The following is a 25,022-nucleotide window of genomic DNA, read 5'->3' on the forward strand; positions in this document are numbered from 1 at the left end:
GAAAATAAATGCATTCTGCCACATACCATCGAGAGCACTGACGTCGAACATCTGCCATGTTGTTTACACTCAATAACAACTAAGTTTGCATTTTTTAAGCAGGGTTACCAACTTAGGGGTTTTTCCCCCAAATTTAAGGGGAAAAGATGTGGGATGGGGTGTTTTTAGGGGTATTTTTAGGGATTTTTATAACACTGTAAAGAATTTGGATGTAAATGTTATAAAATATGATTATGGTTCGGTCCACGCTGCAAAGGAATGGTGGATCATGCACAACGTTTCAACCATCCGCAAAAATGATAAAATTATTTAATGTCAATATGTATGATTTTAACATTCAAAATCTGAGGAAAATGACTTGTTACTTGAAGTTTTCGATAATTTATGAAAAAAGAATTTTAAAAAATGGTGTTGCCGAATAAAATCATTTTTTGATTTTTTGAAATTTTTATTTGTTTAATGATATTTTATTATTTTTAATGTTGTTTATTTATTTTATAAATTATAGAATTTTTTAGGAGGACTCCCTGGTAATTATGAGGATTTTGGATTGGGGCTTTAGGGAGATGAATTTTTGAGAGTTGGGAACACTGTTCTTAGGGTATGTTCTGTGGGTACAACATTTGTGCTAGCCAAACTTTTCATATAATATTATTTTTGATATTTATATATTTGCATTTAGTTTGTGTATTCTAAGAAGTTATTTCTTTGAATAATTAAATTATGAGTCCTATACAAACTTCTGTCAATATTAGCGAAAGCTGAACGATATTTGGCTATTAGAAAAATTTCTGTTGAATTTTTGAGCCTTCCCGTATATGTCGGACATTTTTGAAATAAAAATACAAGATTTAGTAAAATATAAAATGTGTAGGATACGATAGAAAAAACCTTATATACCTATACAATTATTTTTTATTCGTTTATATCTTTTATTGACAGGATGTACTGGCCATTCATAGGTTCTCCAAACTGCCATTTTATCCTTGACCTTTCCCTGGTTAATCAATAATTCCTTAACCTAGTAACTGATTCCAGCCACGACAGCCGAAATCAAGGAAGCAGCCTTCACATAAAGAGAAAAATATTCATCGAATATAAAAATTTGACACCTAAAAATAGAAGTTTATTTAAAACGTTGCTTAAAATTAGCACGAGTTTCTGGCGCGCGGAAAAAGCTTTTCTGTCGTTTTCTTTGCAAAAAAATCTCGATACAATGAAGTATATATTACTATCAAATGGTAGTGAGTTACCCATTGTAGGTTTAGGTACATGGAAAACAGAACCGGAAGAGGTCGAAAATGTTGTTGAAATTGCTTTAAACAGTGGATATAGACATATAGGTATGTTATTTACTTGTTTGGTGCAGTATCCTTTTAATAAATGCAGGTTTGTATTTAACGCAAATATGTACTATTGATTTTAGCTCTGACACTCATTTGAAAAATAGAAATTCTGACCGCCCTTTCTGTTTGGTTTTAGTGCAATGATAATAATTCTCTTTTTTTGTTAAACTATTCCATGTTCATCATCTCATTTATTATAAAACATATGTGTGATAGTTAGAAAAACAATAATATAATAATTCAAGGAGCTTGGATACTTTTCTTTTTCTATCTGAGTTTTTCTTCATTCAAAAATAGTGAATACTAAATGTACAGTATTTTAATGTTGGACATTACTGAGAAATACAATTTTTCAGTTAAATTTATCTACTGAATTGAATTGCAAGGTGACTGTGAATAAATTTGTATCAACATCTTAAAAATATTTAGAATTATTTTCTATATTATAAATCACTGGAATAAAAAAATTTAATTGTTTTTCCGCTGACTAAAACGGGATTAATATATGTCTATCATGTTACCAGTTAACTAACTGTTGTTACTAATAAAACATTCATGATTATATACAATAGCTTAGTATTCGCCCTTATAGAACACCTGGACTTTAACATTATAACAATAAAATATTTTTCAACCTAAAAAGCTACGGCCTATTATTAAAATTGTCTATTAAGTTTTAGCGTTTGTTGATAATAGAACATAAATTTATTTTCCATTTAAAAGTCGTTTCAATACTGTGTTGGTCCTGCTAAGACATTAAAAATAGAACAAAAAAATTATGATGTAATCAAAAATACTCTCGATTAACGCATTTAAATCAGTTAAGTTAAAATCGCGAAAATTTCCTAGGTGATCAGCTGACATTGACATATTTCAACTATGTGTTGTATTTGACACGTTAGGTTAGATCGATTAGAAGGGGCATAATTGTATTCAGTAATTACCCTGATGTTATATGTTAGAATGTTGTTCCAACGAAATTATAAGAGAAGTTTATAATAAATTTGAAAGATGCATTATTAGAATTGTTGGTCGAAGAAGATGACTTTGGCATTTGATTGTAAACTATATTTTACGTGTTTCTTCAAATTGTTTCTTAATCAGGAATGAGTCCCACAAGAGATTGGAGAAAAGCTTTAAAATCACAACCAACATATAGAATCGGAAACAAAACAATATGTTGTCAGACGTTCTTTGTATATTCAGTGGGAATTACAGGTATGATTCTGTTATTTTGTTTGTACACAAGTTCTACTACTAGAAGTACCAGCAACTATTATATAAGAAGTAATTACAATTATACATACCCAATTACAAGGCCAATAAAAACGAGTACCATGCATATATTTAAAATAGGAGTTATAGCAGATTTAGATCAGAATTCACGTAGTGATAAGGAAAAAAATACATGGTACTCGTACCTGAAAACTGGATATTTAAGTTATAACCTTCAAACACATCGCATAATTATTAATTGGGATCAAAAAGAACCTATAGTACTTACGACAAGTTATGCTTTAAATGGAAGAGGATTGGAATTGTCTGAATTACTAACATTTGATGGTAGATTATTAACGTTTGATGATAGAACAGGTATAGTTTTTGAATTAATTAATAACAATAAAAATATCATTCCGTGGTTAATACTTATGGATGGAAATGGAAAAAGCCTCAAAGGATTTAAGTCTGAATGGGCTACAGTCAAGGATGAAGTGTTGCATATTGGATCAATAGGCAAAGAATGGACAACTGCCACTGGAGAATTTGTAAATAATGATCCTCAATTTATAAAAACAATTACAAAAGAAGGTTATGTTAAACACATCAATTGGGTAGACCAATATAATAAACTAAGAAGTATTATAGGAATAAGTTGGCCAGGGTATATGATTCATGAAAGTGCACTTTGGTCAGATGTTCATCAACAATGGTTTTTCCTACCAAGACGATGTAGCAAAGAGCCATATAATGAAAGTTTAGATGAACACAGGGGGTGTTCTGTTCTCCTAAGAGTAGATCCTGAATTTCATAATATTAATGTGATAGAAATTGGTAATGCCAAACCGACCAGAGGTTTCTCAAGCTTTAAATTTATTCCAACATCAAATGACGAAGTGATTATTGCTCTGAGGACTGAGGAATTAAATGGAAATACAGCAACTTATATAACAGCATTTACTATTGATGGAAAAATATTGTTGGAAGACGAACATATAGCAGATGATAAGTACGAGGGACTAGAATTCATCTAGTTATTCTCTAGTCAATTATTTAAATATTATAATAGTTAAGTTGTATATTTCTTTCACAATAAAACATTTGAAGTTTGAGATGAATAGTTTATTTTTAATGCAAAAAAATTGGTATAATCTCAATAACTGAGCTTCAAAGTCTAAATATTTCAAAAGCATACTTTTATTATAAAACTTTTATTTACAACTAATGGATCAGTAGTGATTTTGAGTATTGTTAAAATATTAAATAATGCTTCAATACAAATACTGCCACAGATTATTTATCTTCAAGATCTTGTTATATTGTCGAATTGTCAGAATCATCAAGGAATATAAAAAGTTTAGTAATTGTAAAATTATATTATTTGGTTTTATATTTACTACAAATTCAATGTCATTATCAGTTACCAAATTTTTATATTGTAAATACTTAATGGAGCTCATGCTGTCAGTTTCGTGGGATTACAAAGGTGTTTTTTATTGAGCTGCTTCCAAGAAACCAAACAATCAATTTTTTAATGAAATTGGATAAAGCAAAGAAAAACGACCAGACTTTTCTTAGTGTTTCACCATGATAATGCAAAGCCTCACACATTTTCAAGAAACTATTGGAGATTGACTGGGAAGTGGCTGCTTCCAAGAAACCAAACAATCAATTTTTTAATGAAATTGGATAAAGCAAAAAAAACGACCAGACTTTTCTTAGTGTTTCACCATGATAATGCAAGGCCTCACACATTTTCAAGAAACTATTGGAGATTGAATGGGAAGTGTTGCCACATCCCCCATACAGTCCTGATATTGCACCATCTGATTACCATTTATTTAGAAGTTTTCAATTCTTTGATGGTCAAACTTTCATAAATGACGATGACCTTCAATCGCACCTGGTTCAGTTTTTTGCTGATAAGAACTAGAACTTTTATGAGCGCGGAATCATCAAGTTGAAAGAAAGATGGCAAAAGGTCATTGACCAAAATGGAAAATATATAATTGATTAGAAACTATTCTTTGTTACAAAAAGTATTTTATTTTATACTACAAAACCGAAATTACTTTGTCGCCAATATTTTTAGCTACTTTGGTTAAAATTTTTCAATTTCAATATAGCATACACTATTTTACTGAACTTATTTCAAATAATTGATCATGTTTAACAACTATTTAAAGAAAAGGGGTGAGTTGTATTACTGGGTCAAATAAAGTTGTGAATTAAGCATTTTGCCATCTCAGGTTTCATGGAGAAAATTAGTTTATCATTTTTACAAAATCTGACAAATATTGTCTAAAAAGTTTGAGTCTTTGACATTAAAAAAAATGTTTTGTTGCTTCTCTTCCAAGAGTGAGGAGTAATTTTTCATTACTCAGTCATTGACGAGGACATGCAAGTAAATAGTTATTGGAATCAATATAAAAAAGTATGTATTTTCAAGCATGTTTTACAGAATACAATTATTATTTTGTTATAATCCGTAATGTACAATATTTAAAGCAATTTAACTCTCAATTACCTGTAATTATCTTTACTTAATGCTGTAAACTATATCTAGTGACAAAAGTTATCTAACAATAAGACAAACTAGTTTTTATTCATTTCTCCAGTTTCATTTCCTTTTTCAAGTATTCTAGGTTATCTAAATCAGAAACTCCTGGAGTTTTTATAATCATTCTAAAGTGGAAGACTTTGAACTTCAGAACTTAATCTTCAGTTTGATCGAACCTAAGAGGTAAATAATTGAATTTTAAATTCTGTATTTAATTTAGAAGTTTAGTACAAACACACCTAATGGATAAAAGAAACCTTTAGAGGTGGAAGGTTTGCAAGAAGAAATATTTCCTCCTAAAAGTTATGTGATTTAAAATTTCTTTTTCATTCTAACACTAACTTTTTATAGATATTGTGCTAGTAGGTTAGTATTATAACCATTTAATACATTTGATAACTTTGCTTTTTTAAACCTAACCGAGAAGTATTCAAAGTTAATATTCAGTAATTCATGAGCACCGAGTCGAATCCAATAAAATGGAACCAACCAGTGTGTTAATAGAAAAGATAGAAGATACATAAAAGACATCCAAATATATTTTTATAGAGTATATGTGGATATTTGACAAATTAACAAAAACTTCCACAAGGGACCAAATACCTACATGATTAGCCGTTTGTCAAGAAATAAATGCAGATGATTGTAGAAGTATTAAGGAATTTTGAATGAATTTTCAGATAGAGAAAGCAGATATTGTGTTTTAATAAAATTTGTGGATGTAGATGTATATTTTGACAAAACTTAAACAAATTGTTGTTACATAAAATCAAAGATTTGTATATTAAAAGTTCGCGACAGGAATGATGAAATTTGAAATGACTTAAAAGCACTTTCTCAAAGAAGTCCTCTTATTATTACTATACAGAATTCTTAATTTTTTTGGGACAATGCATCCTTATGTGTTTTCATCGGCCCATTATCATTAGTAGTGATGGTGAATTGACATGTCACCGATCAGGGGATGAGTAAACATAAACATGTAGTTCATAGTTAATTGTGGGCGGCCAAGGGACCGTCGAGCACATAGGCCTTTAGATAGGTTCGTCGTGCCACACTTGACGTTACAAAAGGTCGATGTCCTTTGAGCCGATCAGGCGATTTGGCTTGAACCCTTTGATGTCATTAGGCAAGTTGTAAGGCTTGCCCAAGTGCTCGTATGAGGGCAGGGCACTACAGATGACGTGGTCTGCGGTTTCGTCCTTCTCCATGCACCAACTGCACTCCGGATCGTCCGTGATGCTCATGGTGTTCGGTCACTAGTCGGATTTTTCGCCTGTTTAGTTGGAGCAGTTGTTTGTTGTGTGAAGGTCCATCTATATGTGCCTTCGCTTGTCTCATGCTAGGTGTTTCTATGTATCTTTGCCGAGTCCGCGTTGAGAGCCGCAATAGCTACACTTTTAACTACACCAAGGATGGGTTCTGGGCCCATCGGTGAGTTCGCCGATCCCAAGGCGAGTACATAAACAGTTATTTAAAATATTTTTATAACCATCCTACATAGGAATATTCTTTGTAATAATTTTTTTATTTTTCCATAGCTACATATTTTTATAGAATACTAATTGTTTTTCTACTGCCTTTACTGATTGAATCAGACATGTTTTCTTTTAATAAGGCATGTACCAACCGAATATATCTCATCATAAAGGTTAGAAGTGTTTTATGTATCATAAGAATTAATATTAGTGAAATAGCGTAGGATATGATGTACGTGAATTTTAATTTTAAATATCGATAGATGAATGTGATGTAAATGATATATAAATATATTCACCTGCTGTGAAATTTTTAAGCTGCCGATTTGCACATCCTTCTCATCGCTCACCTCTATTTTCGCTTTACATTCATTAAATCGATTGAAAACAATCCTATTGAGTTTGAACTGTAGCTATATTCAACTAATCAAAAACATATTGATGATAAGTTGAAAATACTATACATTTTCAATAGTTTTCATCCATATATTAATAGAATATCAAGATGTTTAATTATTAATTTTTAGGTTATACAAAAATAATCGAACATCGATTTTGTATATCTTTTTGATATAAAATTGCTGATCTGTTGACATGGCTGCAATGAATTTAAAAACTCGTCAACCATATGGTGACTGAAAGAGTACAAACAATTTTTTATTATAAAAGGATGGGATGAATTTATACACACGGTGTATTATACTTACGTAATTTATTCATGCACTAATTTACCCGTTTAAATTCACTAATATTTATGTACACATTCAACATCTACTTTATTTAAATTGCACTTTTTAGTTCACTATCTCGATATATTAACTATAGCATCAAATCGTTGACCGATTACGACTGCTAGAGCCCTGCTTTATATATTAAAATCATTTTTAGAGCCTTCGAATTATCGAAATCTCAAGACTGTCGTAAACAAACAAAAATGTATTCTTAGACATTGTCTCTATAAAAACAGTCATAAATCTTCGATAACATGATCGGATCAAGGTATATTTATTGGCCGAGTTTATAACAATATTATAAAATTGACACTGTTACCAGAAGCATATAATTTAGTCCACACCAATAAATATGCAATATTGAACAGATCCTCTAGGAAAAAGGGAAATGGTTTAGTACTTCATTCAAGTATTATCGTATCATACCCCTCCAGACTCCCTTACGACACGTGACATCTTAGAAAATATTTGTTTCCTATTTCACATTGACATATATAAAGTTTAGATTGAAATTTAATTTGTTACAGATACTGCTTTCAATTATAATACAGAAGAACCGGTTGGTAAAGTAGTAAACAGATGGATTTCTTCAGGAAAAGTTCGAAGAGAAGAGCTCTTTATAACAACGAAAGTGAGTTACGAAAGTTAAATAAATCAATATCCATGATAAGATTCTTAAATGGTTTAATTTTCTAATCAAAAGATTTGCAACAAATTAAGGTTTAATAATAATGAAAATGTGGAACTCTTGTACATTTCGCTATAGAATTATTGATGTCAAGTTTATTATTTACTGCCAGTACTCTCACTACTTCTTATTTCTCCTCTTTTTTACTATAAGGGTCATGCCATGCAAACTGTTTTCTCTATCATGTAAGGTCTTTTTCCTGCAGATTGGAAAGCTACTCTTATTCAACCCATACCAAAAAAGACGATTCCCAATAACTATAGTTTGATTGTTTTAGTCCCAGCCATTGCCAAGACCATGGAGAAACTCGTTAAACAGCAAATCTTGAGATATTTCGAGTCGGCTAACATAATCCGCCACCATCAATATTGTTTCCGTAAATATAGATCAACCGGGGATCTCCTGTATGTACTGAAGCTATAGAGAAATGTGGGGAATCCAGAGCAATCGCACTTGACATATCGAAGGCTTTTGATAGGGTTTGGCATGACAACTTCTAAATAAATTAAGATCGTATTGTTTGTCGTCCTCTCTTATCGGCTGGTTTAGTAGGTTTCACAAAGACCGACCCATCTAGGTCAACGCTAGTGTTCCTCAGTGATGCATCTTGTCATCTAATTTTCTTTCTCCTGTACATCAACATCGACAAAACTACAAACCCGATCTATAGCTTCGCCGACGATAGCACACTGGTGTCGTCGATCAAATTAACCATCCCAATAAACTCGGCTACTACCCAAATCCGTAGGCAGCATCAGATCACCACCATCAATACCGATTTTGAAAACATTCTGAAACGGGATTGAACCAATATAATTGAGTTTAATGCAGCAAAGACCCAGAATGCTATTTTTACAAAGAAAACTGGCGCAGCAGTTCAGGATTTGGTCCTGTCTGACGGCATAAAATATCAACATCTCGCTTGTTGGATGTTGAGGTTGGAATCAATATCTTCTGGCATAGTCACGTGGACGATGTAGCCAAGGCAGCTTCACAAAAACTCGGGAGCCCTCTTTAAGACCAAAAGACTATATACTTCACGATAATTTCTAATTCTCTACAAGACCTCCCAGATTCGTTCATCCCAAGAATACCTTGAAGATGTTCGACTCAATACAGAAGAAAGCATTTCGACTTATAGGCGATCCAAAGTTGACCAGAAACTTGGACAGCTTAGAGCATAGAAGAAAGGTCGCCGACCTGACTGTTTCACCAATATTACCACGGCAAATGCTCTTCAGAGCTGTCTATCGTAATCCCGTCTACAGCAGTTTTTTCAAGACCCACTCGAAGGCAGACGTCGCCCATGAACACCGAGTTCGCTTGGAGAACGTCAATTTATCATGACTCTTTTCTTTGGAGAAGTGCAAGCTTGTGGAAACAGCTACCATAGCACGTATTTAACGAACATTACAGAACAACCTACAGAAGTTCAAGATCAATATCCACAGGCATCTCCATACGGCAGGCACTACTCGAATTACTCGAGTGAAAAAGGGTTTACCCTCTTCTGCTTGCTTTTTACAAAAAAACAATCAATCAACAACTTCTCGGTCTACCTCTTCTTTTTCCTTATTTCTTGATCTTCTTTTCTCAATATGATACGTTTTTTCTTTTAACATAGTCTGGTTTTTGCTCTTTTCAAAATTTCTCAATTTTTTAGAAATACTTTTCCGATTTTTTCCTGTTATTGTTGATTTTTTAGTAATCTCACACCAATGTTATTTTTCTTTTATTGTTGTTCACTTCTATATTCTGTCAATTTTCTTTATTATTTGTAGTGATGGTCTTATAAATCATTTAGTTTCTTACATCTTCTTGCAATATTTTGACCCCTAAATATTTAAATGTATCTATTTTTGTTATTTGTTACCATTGGTCGGTTCTATAACACACGAGCCGTGTTTTGAAAGCACCATTTTTAAATTACGCCGTCGTTATTATTGGGGGGCTAAAGATGCCATTACCATCGGAACCATCCGATCGAGTCTACATATTTTTGCGTGATTTGAAAATGCCACCACCTATTGAAAATACTGCTGACTGGGAAGTGGGTGGTGCAATACGTTGTGGATGACCTTCAGACATTATCGATGACTTGATTCAAAAAGTTAAAGAGAACAGATGATTCATGATTTCGTCTTTATCTAACAGATTTTCAGTTGTTTCATGACATTTTTTTCACAAAATTGTGTCCGAACGTTTGAATTATCTGCGATGGAATGGAATACAAAAGCTGGTTCCACGATACGATAATTTTCTTATTTTTAATGGGAAATAATGTAGAAAAGTAAAGTATGGTCTTTCAGATGATTAAAATTTTTTTTATTTAAAAATGGTATTTTAAAAATACGCCTAGAACTTTATGTTTGTATTTCCGAAGTATAACCAATCAATATATACGTATAACAGATATTGATAAAAAAATTGAAGGCCGATTGAGGTGGAACATGACCACTTGCAAGAAATTGCATGCAAGGTTGAAATATGTTTAATGCTGACGTAAGACGGTTGAATCGAGTGTTTTAGTTAGTCATGTGGTACGAATTAGACTAAAACGCCATCTATAATAGATATAATGTCAAATGTTGAAGAGGTTTAAACCTAACATTGTTTAATTTTTTTACAGGATTCATTAACGTAAATCATTTTGATTAATGGAATAAAATTGATCGATTAATTTTTTTATTGTGCTTTAAAAAAATGAACATTGATATTTATAAAATATAATTATTTATTCAAAGATATTTGAAATCAAGATCATTTATTCACGGGAATGTATCCTCGGATTTTTCTTTTCCTGATTTTGATGCTTGACGCTCTTTACATTAGATGCTACATCTTTTTCAGTTGGCGATCTATGCTCGTTCGTACCATGTGATTAATACACTCCAGCATAAGCATGAGATTGCACCTATAGCAAGTTGTCTGACATTATGCAAGGTTCTTGCCATTGCATCATGGCTGTAACTAAACAAAACCATTTCCTTTGCTGCGTGGCTGACAATTCTTCAGAATTAAAAGTAAAGTGAAAAAATACCGGAACAAATATACGAAAAAGTTAGTAATCAAAGTTGTCAAATGGACCAACGGATCTGACCAACATTTGTATGGTTTTTAATCTAAAGTTTTTCTCCTAGAATTGCCACTTGCATGAAATAAAAATAGCACCAAACGGATAAGGTTGCAAGTGCGAGATTTTGCATTAAACAATCAAGTGACCTTCATCTGCAAACGTCTTTTTGATCTAGGGAGTTGTATTGCATCGTACATTGTCTAACTCCATGTCAAGCGGTCAACTTTAATATACTCTCATGGAACTATTTATTTTTTTAGCTGCCTGTTTGGGGAAACCGACCAAACGATGTCGAAAAATATCTAAAGTTATCACTAAGTCGATTAAATTTAGATTACGTAGATTTATATTTAATGCATATGCCATTTAGTTTTCACAGTAATAAAGATAACTCTGCTCCATTGGTTAAAGAAGACGGTACATTCAGTTTGGATATTGAAAGTGATATTACAGCAACATGGAAGGTAAATATATGCAAAGAGAATTTGTATGAATTGTATTCCAAAACCAAAACTGGAAATTTAACAACATACTATGGAGGGTAGAGAGAAGGAGTAGTATCCCTTTTGGGAGAACAGTTGAAAGAGTGTCCAGCTATATATGATAAATAACAGTTCAAAAACTTTTCTCTATGGCGTTGGTGTAGACAAGGGTATGATATGAATGTAGCAATTGTAGATGAAATGAATTTAAAAAATTCAATATCCTCTTTGACACAAACAAACCATTATTGAAAATTTTAACAACTTGCGTTGTACAAAATAATGTAGTAAATATAACCTAAAAGAAATTTACCCTGACGCAAATGTGGCGCCACCTTTATTTATTGCATTTAGGCGGAAACTTTCCGTATATACAGATTGTTCTCCTTGTCTCTACCCTCCATACAACATACTAAGTGATAAAATGATAGCAATTAAGAATTATAGATGTGACATTATTTGAAGAATCAACTAGATTACGCAATGTTTCTTCCAATTAAATCAGTATAATAAATCGCTTGTGGTTCAGTAGATATGATAGTATCAGTTTTCAAAGATTTTCTCAATTTTCATGACATTCCTAATATGGTTTTTTCAAATTGATTCTTGAATGGATTGAAAAGGAATCTCGACATTGCTTTAGTTAACCATAGAAACTAATGTCAATGGATTATGTGTGTAGTTACACTGAAATAAGTCACAATGATTAATTGAATCATCAAAAAAAACTATAAACAGAATTAAAGATGTTTGGAGAGGGAAGAAACAACAAAAAATTTAAACGTATCCGTCTGTTGTGTATGGAAATAAAAATTTTGATTAGTGTATTTTGTCTATATCCTTCAGGATCTTGCACATTAGCGAGAACAACTGGACATAAAGATATAAAGCGAAACTAATCGATTAGAGAACTGACCAAATTTATAGCATTTGTTGAATAAAAAAAGTTGAAATGATACTTGACTGGATACCTTGCCAGAAGATGACAGACATACCAAAATTGGAGCTGGCAGAAAATGAGACAGATTATAATCATCTAGGAAGGGTCTTGATCTTATAGAGGATGAAGATTGATTATAAAAAATGAATCGAATCAATCTCTATTCAATTGTAAATCGAGAACATTTTGTCCTGTACAATTATCAGTACAATTTTGTTATTTAGTCATTTGGAGGGCGTCAATAATCAACAATTCACTATTTATCATATAATTATAGTAGATTGGTACAGTTCTCATCACTAGCGTCGAGTCTAGACTCACAATTAAAATGTTTTATCTGAAACTGTTGGTTAATACTGAACGCGCTGTTTACTATCACTACACCAACACTCACATTGACACTATCTGATGATAAAAAAAGTTGAATTTGGTACTTGATTGGATAGCTCACCAGAAGATGACAGAAAGACCAAAATGTACCTGAAAATTTGGAGATTACAGAAAATGGGACAGATTGGAATCATCTAGGAAGGGTCTGTCTTGATCTTGTAATGGATGAAAATTGATTATGAGAAATGTCGAAAAAAGGGTTAAAGAAATTGAATCAATCTCTATTCAATTGTTAAAAGAGCATTATGTAAGTTTAATGCATTATATAAATTAAAAAATTCCAAAATGGTAAAGGTAGGATTTGGAAACTTACAGGATTATATTCGAGATCAACCGTCCAGAAACTAACAGTGCAATTTTGTTAATTATTCATTTTGAGTCATTGAAATAAAAATGGGGCGTCACTAATCGACGCTTCACTATAGATCATATATAGTAGCGTCAAGTCTCAGTTAAATTTTCAGGATCTGTCGGTTGATGTTAAACGCACTGTTTACTGTCACTACACCAATACGCATTTACACTGTTCAGTTCGCGTCGTAATAACCTTATTGTCTTTAGAAACCGAAGGAAACTTATCCAAAAGTACGTCGGTCAATGTAATTATGAGTTGATTTAGTGGGTTCAGTAAGTCACAATTTAGTGTTGTACAATTAAATAGTTGCTTTAGTTCCACATATCTTTAGAAGTAATTCTAAGATAATCAACAATACAAACAACAACCTAATCAACTATATAAATATTTTCAAAATATTATAAACAAAAACACAGACAGTCTTCGAGACGATCGAGTTAAATTACGTGGGTAACAGGTTAGGTTAGGTTAGGTTACCCAAAAAGGTAAGTGTACATCGCTGATTCATTGAAAAAAATATATACCTACGTTCGGCGGCTAAAAAAAGATTTAATTTATGCAGGAGTTTCTAGAATTAGAAACAAAAGTGCATAAATATTTTCGAAGAGAATGTGAAAGACAGAAATTGCTAAGTAGAAGACATCAAGGATTAAATTTTTAATAAACATATAGTAATAAATTATGTATGAACAAATGTTTAATGGTTTGCACCCAAAGAGGACCTCTAAACTGAAACAGTCCACGAGACCATATAAAATTTAAAACCAGAAAAATTACAACAGATTAGAAAAATACACAAATCTTACAAAAGAAAGTTATAACAGAAACTTAAAGAGCGTAACACAGATTCGTAGCAAATTTTTAAAAATACTAAAAATTGCCATGGATCACTAGTGGACAATGAAAACATGAAAATTGGGTAATTATCTAGATCACCCCTCCGATTTCGTTAAAATTTTATTATGTTATAGAGAAAATTATAAGAATAAGAATATATACAGGGTATTTCGGAATAGCACTCCAATCTCTCGGGAAATGATTCTATAGGTAAATATAAGGAAAAAAGTTGGGATAATAAAACTTCCAAAAACGCATCGTAAGCGAGTTATAGTGAGCGATAGATTTCGCCCGGATTCCTGATCCACCAATCATAGGAAGAAGCCATATTGAATGTCTCAAGTCTGAAATTGCAAATTTGTTTGGTCTACTATACGTATTTTGACTTGAAAAATTGAATAAAATAGGTCTCAGATCTGTAGCTGTATTATTTTTTGCGTTATCTGACGTAAAATACAAAAAACTCAATTCCAAAATACACTTTTTTCGTTAAATGCCTAATAAATGCATCAAACTTTCAAATAAAACTTAGAGGAAAATTCAATTCTGAAGAGAATGATGTGTACAACCTCAATAAAAATCAAATGCAAGTTAAAAATATCTTTATTTTACTGAATGAAAATTAAAAATGAGCAAATTGTGTAAGTAACCTTACATTTAACGATGTTGTTCTATGTGGCCACCATCCTGTCGAAGACAGCATATTTTGAACTTGCTTTTATTTTTTATTGAGGTTGTACACATCATTTCTCTTCAGAATTTAATTTTCTGTAAGTTTTATTTGATAGTTTGATGCATTTTTTAGGCATTTAACGAAAAAAGTGTATTTTGGAGTTGAGTTTTTTGTATTTTACGTCAGATAACGTAAAAAATAATACAGCTACAGATCTGAGACCTATTTTATTCAATTTTTCAGGTCAAAATACGTATAGACCAAACAAATTTGGAATTTTAGTTATATCAACTTTTTTCCTTATATTTACCTATAGAATCATTTCCCGAAAGATTGGAGTACTATTTCGAAACACCCTGTATATAAAGGTCGCGGAAAGCAAACTTCACATCGTTTTTCAACTTTTTAGAAAAAGAAAAATATTTCATACATCATAGTTTAGCTAGTTATCAATATTTGTTTTTTTTTATTCGTGTTGTTGTGACCATGAAAAATATAAAATTCTATGGATTTTTGTGTATTGCTGTTCATTGATTGATATTCTATTAATATTCTTAGATAAAATTACTACAAGATTCAAAGATTCATCATTCTTAAATTAGTCCATTGAAATGTGATATGAGCAATTTTATTTTTGGACATGTGTGGGGGGTCAACAGAAGCTCAAAGTCAAGTTTGTGGGATCGCTACCCCTATCCCCCGGCCGCTATCTTGGAAAAAGAGGTGCAAACACCTTTTTCGCGATATCTCGGAAACTATGAGAAGAATTCTAATGAGTGATTGAAAATATTATCATGTCAAGGATTACCTTATAAACAAGATGTCCGTGGAGTAGCCCTACTGGGGATACCACGTGAAAAAAACCCTTTAAAGTAACCAAAACTATTTTTTTTTTTAAACAATGCAAGTACCGTATTGCGAAGGTTATTAGCGACATGTTAGTTTATAGTTTGTTATACAATTGAGTGTCTTTAGATACTTAATTATGTTTGCAATATTACACTTTTCGTTTAGTATGGAGGTTATATTAATGAACAGTTGTTTCATAGTCTTTCTAACATTTCAATAATAAATTTTTCACATTTAGGTTTTCATTACAAGTGTTACATATCGGTGGATTTTCACACTTAGGAGTGTGTCACTTTGGTGTGCCCTAGCCTTAGGCGATCGATGGTTCATTAAACTCATTTCTGAATCTCATTGTAGCTTCCTGTGATATTAGGCAATTGTTTCAAGCTACGACCAATTTCTCTATTCAATTATTGGACCTTACTAATAATTTTTCTTAGGCGCTTTTTTACTTCTACAGTAATATATGTATTAAAAAAAAAAGTTATAAAAATCAAATGGCAGACCGTCCGGCCGTTCTATTCAGCCGATTTCCTCAATTTTTTTGACCGCACGATATTTATGCCTAGATTTGTCATCAAGCATCCATGTCACTCATCTTATGTCTTCATTAAGTTATATTAAAACATGACTATTTTCCTGGTCATTTCGGATGTTTTTATAGGTTTCTTCTTTCATATCTCGGATTCTAATTAAGTTAAATAGTTCGTGTTGGTCTAAGAACAATCAGTTCTTTGATTTGATATATGAATGAATTGATTAGGTCTGAGGAGAGTCAAGCGAGGACAATTAACTACATTCTTATATTTTTCTGAGATTTTTGCTGCACATCTCGAGTTCTAATTGAGGTAAATCATTCTTTTTGGTCTAAGAACAATCAGTAAATCAAACCCGCGGACATCCAAGATGATGTCCTCGCTTAACTTAAATTTTTTGACTGAGCCCTGATACTTTGTGTATCCCTCGATTCATTTTATGTCGAAGCTTTAATAATCGATATAATCATTGCTGCGAAGCCTAGTTGTAAATCTTAAGGTGCTTTCAAAGTTTCTTGAAGTGTTTGTTCAGAAATAAATTCGTTCTCATCTTCCATCATCTCTTATCCGGTTCTCACAAATTAATTATTTTTGATGCTGTAACATATAATAGTAAAATAATATAAACTCATTTTTTTATGCATTTGATTTGATTTGTTGATTTTAATTCTAAATCACGGTGATTTTGATATTGTATGTATTTTAGCATAATTTTATTTACTTAAAATATTAACTAAAAAGTTTAGTTAACTATCATTTCTTCTAGCAAATTGATACCCTTTACATAAGCTCTTATTTAACATTAGTGGATTTTTATTAGCAAATGGAGAAACAAGTCAAGAATGGTCTAACAAAAGGAATAGGTATGTCAAATTTCAATGAACAACAGGTGAAGAAGATTCACAATGTAGCAGAAATAAAACCAGTAGTTTTACAAGTTGAGCTTCATGCTTATTTACAACAAAAGGAATTGAGGAAAGCGTGCAATCAGATGGAAATTACCGTGACAGCTTTCGCCCCGTTAGGAAGCCCAGGGACAAATCAGCATTTTACTAAAAAATATAATTTTGCGTACGTATAGGTAGCAATATCGTTTTTTTTTTACACTAGATAGCACTATTGAGGTTTCGTTTATAATATGTTTATGTAACAAATGTTTCTGTCCCCCCTGGAATATGTAAATATTAGATCGAAATGAAGATAATCTTTATTCTTTCTTAGCAGTTGAATTCACTACCTAATTCTAAAATAACATATATTTTTGGGGTTCCCATCTAGCGGTCAGATACAACAACTGGGCGCCGGTCATATTATTGATGCGTTTTTCGTAAATAAACTTAGGTGATTATAGCACCATACATTTGTCTTCCAATTCTTTTAAAGAATTACTTATCTGCGCTGTAGTGAACTGTATTCATAGGACAGATAAGTACCTTGTCAGACTAAAAAATGAGTCGTAGGGCGCGTGAAATTTCTATCAACAATCCGATATATTAGCTACTATTTAACATTACGCCAAATTTCGTTTTTTATTCTTTTCAAAAGTCTAGATTGATGAAAAGAAGTGTGAAGGATACTACCAAGGACTAATTACCCATATTGCTTTTGTACATCTACTCTACACGGATCATCAATCCATATTCCAGATGGAAACATTCAACATGAGTATAATGAATTTTTGGTTTTTCGCACAGGAAATAATGAAACTGAACAACTGAATCTAAGATACTGATTTTATTATTTTGATATATAAATATCTAAAAAAAATCTCAATTACTCCTAGAGATGCAAGATATAAATTTCTGCAGGGAAATTGAAATCAAGTGGAAAGGAAGAAAAACTATTCAGTTTTATATTGTTTCATCGAAATCCTAAATCATTATATGTGTCGCATGTAATGATTTAGGAGAATTGGATGCAATGAAAGTGAGAAGAAAATACAAGGTTAGGGAATTGTGAGCTTCTAAGCTCTTGTAATTCTTCATAGCTTCTTTGGTCGTAAAGGTCGTGCAGAAAACTAGGTCTGTCTAATTCGGGGACGCGTGGCCACTAGTCCTTATCTTCGTATAGGGTAGCAACCACAATTCTGAACTTTCTTCTGATTGCGCTCACGGTCATGATGAGTCAGTTTATCACTATATCCCCTCAAAAAAGTCATACTTCTTTAAACAATAATTACTAGCATTGCTCCGATATGTCTTTTATCCTCGAAACACATCAATAACATGGCCAACACCTTGTTGCCATGACTGTTTCGTGTACCCCAAGGCTACCTTCTACAAACGAGTAGCTCTAGTGTAAAGTGATTCAATTCCATGGCCCAATCAAGGCGTCAAACTGTCTACTCCTTGAAATATTATAGAGAGGATTTAAAGCGGAAAATAAATACAAAAATGCTAGTTCAAGACCAGCAGTGAAAGTGTTAGGGTCCAAGGTGTTCACAATGTTAAGCACATTATCTTTCATGTCTATTTTCATCACTTTTATATTTTTGTTTCAGCTTATCACATCTTATCAATAAACGAATGATCACCCTCATCCCGCACCTCTCTTGATATTGGCTTCATAGTGGGACCTTAAACGTTAAAAATTTTCAAAATTCTAACACTGTTTAACCCGTGAACATAGTTATTTTGGTCATAGTCCTAGCCGCGAAAACCTATTTCCAAAAATGTTTCGACTACCACTATTTTCTTTTAATTGTTGTTTTGTAATCATGCTCCACAATATTATGTAAAAATTTAAATTGTATGTTACTAAATTTACCGGAATATTAAAACTATTTACGAAAAGATCAAAATACTCGGTGCTACCATCTAGTTCTAGTAAAGAGCTACTTGAATAAACTTTCCTCTATTTGTTTTTTATTTTAGATTTGATAATTATCCAGACATTTTGGGCTTGCCAATAGTCCAAGAATTGTCAAAAAAGTATAAAAAAACTCCTGGACAAATATTATTGAAACACCTTATTCAACAAAATATTTCCGTTATACCCAAAAGCAGCAATCCTGAAAGACTTAGAGCAAATATTGATTTATTCGATTTCAATTTAAGTGAAGAAGATATGCAACAATTGGATGATTTAGATCGAGAAGAATCTGGAAGGATATTCAATTTTCTATTTTTCAAAGGAGTGGAAAAACATCCTGAATATCCTTTTAAATAAATAATCCATATATAAATTATTTTCTTTTAAATGTAGATCAATGTTGTAATACATTGTTTCAAAAATATTCCTTGTGTTTTGAGTAAAAGCTTCTATTTTATTATTGGGAAAATTTGATGTATCATATAGAACTGTATTCAATCACATTGTGTTCAACTTGATAATACGAAGGTTGCTTTTTTTTTCAATCTACAATCGCACAGTATGATGAGCAGGATTGCAGCAGGTGATTGGTGTGCGTAGTAGGCGACTGCGCGTCTTTCCTGCTCAAACGTTCTGTCAGTAATGATTGCAACAGATCATTTTCCATTGAGTTGCAGTCACATGGATTCTCACTCCATGTGTGAATTTCGAGCAGTTATTTGTTTTTTAAAGGTACAAGGGAACAGTGCAGTGGAAATTCATTGGAGAATGAGTCCAGTTTATGTTCCTTTAGTGTTAGATTATTTGGTTTTCAGTGTCTTAGATCTTTTCAATAAATATATTTAAAACTATATCTTGTTTTAAATTCCAAATTCGTTTTTCTAGTACTAGTTTTAGTTACTAACGAAAAATGCGTTTTAACTGTAACATATACAACAAATAAATAAAAAATAAATTGAAAGCTAACTTTTCAAAATATCTGTAGTGCTCTTTACTCAAACTACAAATCTTTATTGAAATACTATCCTATTGTTGATTCTATATTTTATCGATTATATACAATATTTGCTTTAAACAGTGTTATTCTATATATTTAGAAAAAAAAATCCAGATACTCTTATCTTGAGAAAGAAAATTCTATAAATTCTATTGAACATTTAGATATTCGCTGGATATAATGTGACATTCGAAAAAATTGAAGGGTTGTATTTCTGTTTTTCTCATCCCTGCAGTGGTTTTTTAAGATATTGAGAATTAATAGTTTTAAAATCAGGGGCTGATGTAGCTGATAGGCGATCTTTTAAATTGAGCACAAACTTGGTTTTTAAATACTTATAATGTATAAAAAGATAACAAATTATTGAAAGTTTGAAAGATCTCAATTATTAAAAAGATATTTCCATAGATCGGAAAGCTCTTGAAACTATTTCAAGCACAATTTAACTTATTCGATACAGTAATTTCCTTTGCATACGATGTTGTAATTGACCTCTTCTAATCATTGCTTGTATAACTTTAAGTATGGCTCCTTCTGGATATTGTTGCTGGACAAAATCTTGTACTATAACTGACTGGGACACTTGTGTACCTATTGCAAATCTTCGTTTGAGTTGCTTTTCTACACGAACCAACATTTCATGGTCTTCTTCTGTTATAAAGCCTTCTGCACCTGAAAAATTTTGAACATTGAAAAAAAAATTTGGTTCTGAATATTTTTATTTCATCATAAAAATAACATATTATCTAGGTGATTTGTATTAATGTTTTAAGTTCGAGATTCAACATTTAAAATATTTCCAATTAATATTGGTAATCAGTTTTGAGTTTATTTGGCCAAGATGCATTACAGTTCATTTAGCAGCATTAGGGGTTATCAAAGATTGTGGCTCTCATTGTTACTCTCATTTATTCATAAAGTCATAAAACAGTCTCAAATGTTCAAGACCAGATATTTGCAAGCTTGGCAGATTCTCCCTTTTATTAAATCTGTCTTCAACCAATCTGATCACAGGAATGGTATGTTCTTCTGCAGTGGAGTTAAGCTTAGGTAATTTCCATTGTTCCAACAAGTCTGTAGTTTCTACACCTTGCTAAAATATTGCCTTGTCCAATGTTACTGTCCATTTCACAGGCAATTGCTCTATTTGGTTCAATAATCATGGTGTAAAGCTATTCAGAAACCAAGGACTACATCCTACTTTCATCTATTTTTCTGCCAGATGTTAGATTGCACTTAGATTGAATGTTGTTACATAACTTGATAATTATTTTGAAAGATAGTTCTAAATGTTGGTTAAAAAAAATAGATTTGAGACGTTTAAATCAGTTTTTTTATATTTCTAATAAAAAATTTTGTTACTTTATAATGAGATCTCAAATGTTGAGAATGGGAAATGGCTTACCACTAAGGTTTCCACTCATAGCAGCATCCAAAGTTGAGACTTTGAACAATCTCAGAGCTTCATCCACATGGGTTTCAGTAGCAAACGGTTGTAGTTGCATTTTTGCCAAGCTTTCAGATATTCGAATTACAGCTTCTAACTGTCTGACAGTAATAGGTATTGAACTTTTTTTATCACATTCTTTGTCATGTTGATTAGTTCCAGTGCGCATCATGACGTAACGTCTTTTTAGTTTTTCCGCAGCATCATGGTTTAATCTGGGTCCACAATGTCTAAACAGATAATTTAGTTGGATAGTGATTTAATGATCAGATATTTATAGCTCTTATGATTTTCATATTATCAGATAATATTAATGCATAAAATCATATTTACCTCCGACAATAGTTTATGTACTTTTTAATAAACTCTAATGATAATTCTCCATCTTTGGAATCCTTTGCTGTTTCTCCCGCATTCATATGAACTCCCATAATATGTTTTGCAAGTGTCTACAACAACAATCATTCATGTATTAACAATAGAATTAAGGAAAGCTTGGAAAAAATATTGCTGAGTATCCAGAAACTCTTCTACTAAAGATACTAGATTTTGATTTTAAGTGCATATGACCTACTTTATGTTCATATAAGAGTTCCCTTAAGGTAACTAGCTCCCTTTGAATATAATTGTTTAGTTAGTATCCCAAAATTCAAACTTGGTATAATGAACCTCGTGATATAAGGCTAAGTGGCCTGTCTTTAGAGATAACGACCAACTTAGAGAAGTAGTGAGAAAGTGTGGTACTAAATTATTTAATAACAGCTGGGTAGGCTCAGCGCCCAGACCAACTTCAAAATTTTGGTGGTGATTTGGAGGAAGGACGACTGGAGACCTGGTATAAATTGAAAGGGTTTTGAAAAAAAAGTTATAAAAAAACTTAAAGGGAAATGTAGTACGTTCTAGCCAGAGCCTGATCGGATTAAAATTTATCTTCCAATGACCTTAACCGATTGAGTTGGTGTGGGACAAATTGGAAAGGGAAGTCAGAAAACAATGTCCTTACATCTTTGGAATATCCTGAAAATCGAATGGAACAAAATAGACGATTATTTGATAAAATTTAGAGGCTCTAATTTTAATATTACTATATTCTTATCTATATATGTTCTTTAAAATATAAAATTTGACTGGTAGTATATATTCAATCAAATTCTACATCAGCACCTCCAAATCACAACAGTTTGAGAAGCAATACAAAGTTAACACAGAAAACAGAAACTAAAATGTGGAGGAAGAAACTACAGTATGAGACTACTAAAATATAGTTTATAGAATGCAAAATTTTGATTATAGAAAATATAACATGGAATAGAGTATAATTTAACAAAATATTAAAGTTCTATACCAACATTTTCAATTAATACAAGTGGTTTTATTCCCAATGCTATATCATTTCCATAATAAATTATGAGCTGAAGATTTATATTTTCAGATAAAATTGTCTACTTATAACTTACCATATCCCTCTTCTTATCATGTTCATCTTTAACAATGAAAATCATATCAAAACGAGAGAGTATAGTTGGCAGGAAATCTATATTTTCTTCACCCTAAAATACAATTGCAAATATTAGTGCAAATTTTAAAAACTCATGTCTATACAAAGCGAGAATGTATTACAACATACCTTTGTTTCATCCCATCTTCCAAAAATACTATTTGCTGCAGCAAGTACAGAGCATCTAGAATTCAAAGTGGTTGTAATTCCTGCTTTGGCAATAGATATTGTTTGTTGTTCCATAGCTTCATGAATTGCAACTCTGTCATCTTCTCTCATTTTATCAAATTCATCAATACAAACAACTCCCCCATCTGCTAAAACCATAGCTCCACCTTCCATTACAAAATTTCTCTTAAAATAAATTTCCATTTGAAACATAACTTTTGATATGTACCAAATACTTACTGTAGCTGGATCTCTCATAACAGAAGCAGTTAAACCAGCTGCTGAACTTCCCTTTCCAGAGGTATAAACGGCAATCGGAGAAACTTTTTCCACAAATTTCAACAATTGGGATTTTGCAGTTCCTGGATCACCAAGTAATAAAATATTGATATCTCCTCTTCTTGTTAAGCCATCAGGTAGTCGTTTCCTAGAACCACCAAAAAGGAGGCAAGCAATTGCTCTTTTGATATCTTCAAATCCATATATAGAAGGAGCAATACTGGTCGCTATTTTATCATAAATATTAGGAAGGGCTGATAATCTTCTGAAAGTATTTTCTTCTTCAGATGATATTATAGAACATGCAGATGATCCTAAGCCTTCACTGTCAAGTTGGATACCAACAACTCTCATGTATGAAGTCCGAACACCAGTTAAAGCCTTTTCTCTTCCTTCTTTCTGAAATTTTTATATTTTTATATTCAACCTTCAAAGATGTAACATTTTTCATTAAAAAATATAATAAACTTACTCTGGAAGCTCTGTTAATTTTTTTAATACAAAATATGCCTAAGACTTGAACTCTATTACCAGGCACAACCCTCTCACATAAGTATCTGTCACAGTACATAGTAATATGTCTTGGAATTTCTCCCTGTGGGATACCATCTGGAAGCTCTTGTAATTTCAAAATTTGAAAGTCTACACAATGACACTTATCTGGCATAATGAAATAAGGGTCCATAGGACATTTTGGTCTACCGGCTTGTTCCCTAAAATTAATATAACAAAGTTTATGGAGTAATAATTATCAGTTTAGAAACATAGCATACGTATTGCATTTTCTGGGCAAAAGATATCCTTCAAGTCCTGGTTTTACAGGCAAGTTTGGAATAATATCACTGCATGTTCGGCATTGGATGGATATTTTTGTTGCTTTAGCTTTAATACCCGATGCACTAATCACAATTCCAGGAATTTTTGCTAATCTGGATACTACTTCTGACTAAAATAATATATAAACTTGAGTAGAAGAGTTAAGATTATAATATAAATTTATTTTACCCTCAAAGATCTTAGGTCTGAAGGATTTGCATCAGATGATAGCATAATTTGAATATCCTCAACTTTTTCTTCACCTTCAGGTCTAGGCGCTGTTAATTCATCTGCTACTTCTTTAGCGGCTTCTTCAAAGAGCATAAGATGATCTGTAGGTTGTTTGTATAATTTATCAGCCAGATTTTCATCAAAGCTACCAACATCTTCAATATTCACCTCTAGATAATATTGTCGTAAATTATAATTCCTTTTTAAATTATCCCTATAAAAATCGTTAACTATTATAATAAACGTATTATCTTTATTACATTAACATATACCTGTATTTGTAGTTAAAATTGTCTGTATGGTACTGGCGAATAAATTCTTTAAATTGCTTTTTAATCGCTTGTAAATTGATCTGATCATTGGGAGTATCTTCTTGGGCAAAATTTGAACTGTAATACGTTCCTGGATCATCAAAACCTTCCATATTTGTTTAATGAAATTAAACTAAACGATACTATAAACTAACTCAAACAAATCGTTTTGGCGGGAATATACATAAAGTGACTGATTGAGGTTAGAAGCTATTTCTCGCGTTAACTATACCTGAATATACATCAGTTGCCTACGTTGTGGTAATGAAATGACGCATACGAGCTAAATTTAAAACGAATATGAA

At 31.9% G+C, this 25,022-nt stretch overlaps 3 protein-coding genes across 3 annotated transcripts; 2 read left to right on the plus strand and 1 right to left on the minus strand.

Moving 5' to 3' along the window:
- Positions 1–1,024: 1,024 nt before the first annotated feature.
- Positions 1,025–19,394, plus strand: LOC130891148 (aldo-keto reductase family 1 member A1-like). The gene is made up of 5 exons (XM_057795731.1): positions 1,025–1,343; positions 7,861–7,964; positions 11,358–11,561; positions 16,980–17,230; positions 19,033–19,394. The coding sequence occupies exons 1-5, from the start codon at positions 1,217–1,219 to the stop codon at positions 19,325–19,327; spliced, it is 981 nt and encodes a 326-aa protein (XP_057651714.1). The 5' UTR covers positions 1,025–1,216; the 3' UTR covers positions 19,328–19,394.
- Positions 2,136–3,676, plus strand: LOC130891147 (soluble calcium-activated nucleotidase 1). The gene has a single exon (XM_057795730.1). The coding sequence runs from the start codon at positions 2,453–2,455 to the stop codon at positions 3,596–3,598; it is 1,146 nt and encodes a 381-aa protein (XP_057651713.1). The 5' UTR covers positions 2,136–2,452; the 3' UTR covers positions 3,599–3,676.
- LOC130891146 (DNA replication licensing factor Mcm5) lies at positions 19,188–24,973 on the minus strand. The gene is made up of 10 exons (XM_057795729.1): positions 24,679–24,973; positions 24,365–24,620; positions 24,133–24,305; positions 23,832–24,072; positions 23,321–23,758; positions 23,042–23,266; positions 22,872–22,964; positions 21,748–21,863; positions 21,373–21,644; positions 19,188–20,639 (listed from the first exon to the last, which is right to left on the minus strand). Exons 1-10 carry the CDS (start codon positions 24,828–24,830, stop codon positions 20,410–20,412), a joined length of 2,196 nt encoding a protein of 731 aa, XP_057651712.1. The 5' UTR covers positions 24,831–24,973; the 3' UTR covers positions 19,188–20,409.
- Between the last annotated feature and the right edge of the window lie 49 nt (positions 24,974–25,022).

Source organism: Diorhabda carinulata, chromosome 3 (genome assembly GCF_026250575.1).
Source record: "Diorhabda carinulata isolate Delta chromosome 3, icDioCari1.1, whole genome shotgun sequence".
Classification (NCBI taxonomy): Eukaryota; Metazoa; Arthropoda; class Insecta; order Coleoptera; family Chrysomelidae; genus Diorhabda; species Diorhabda carinulata.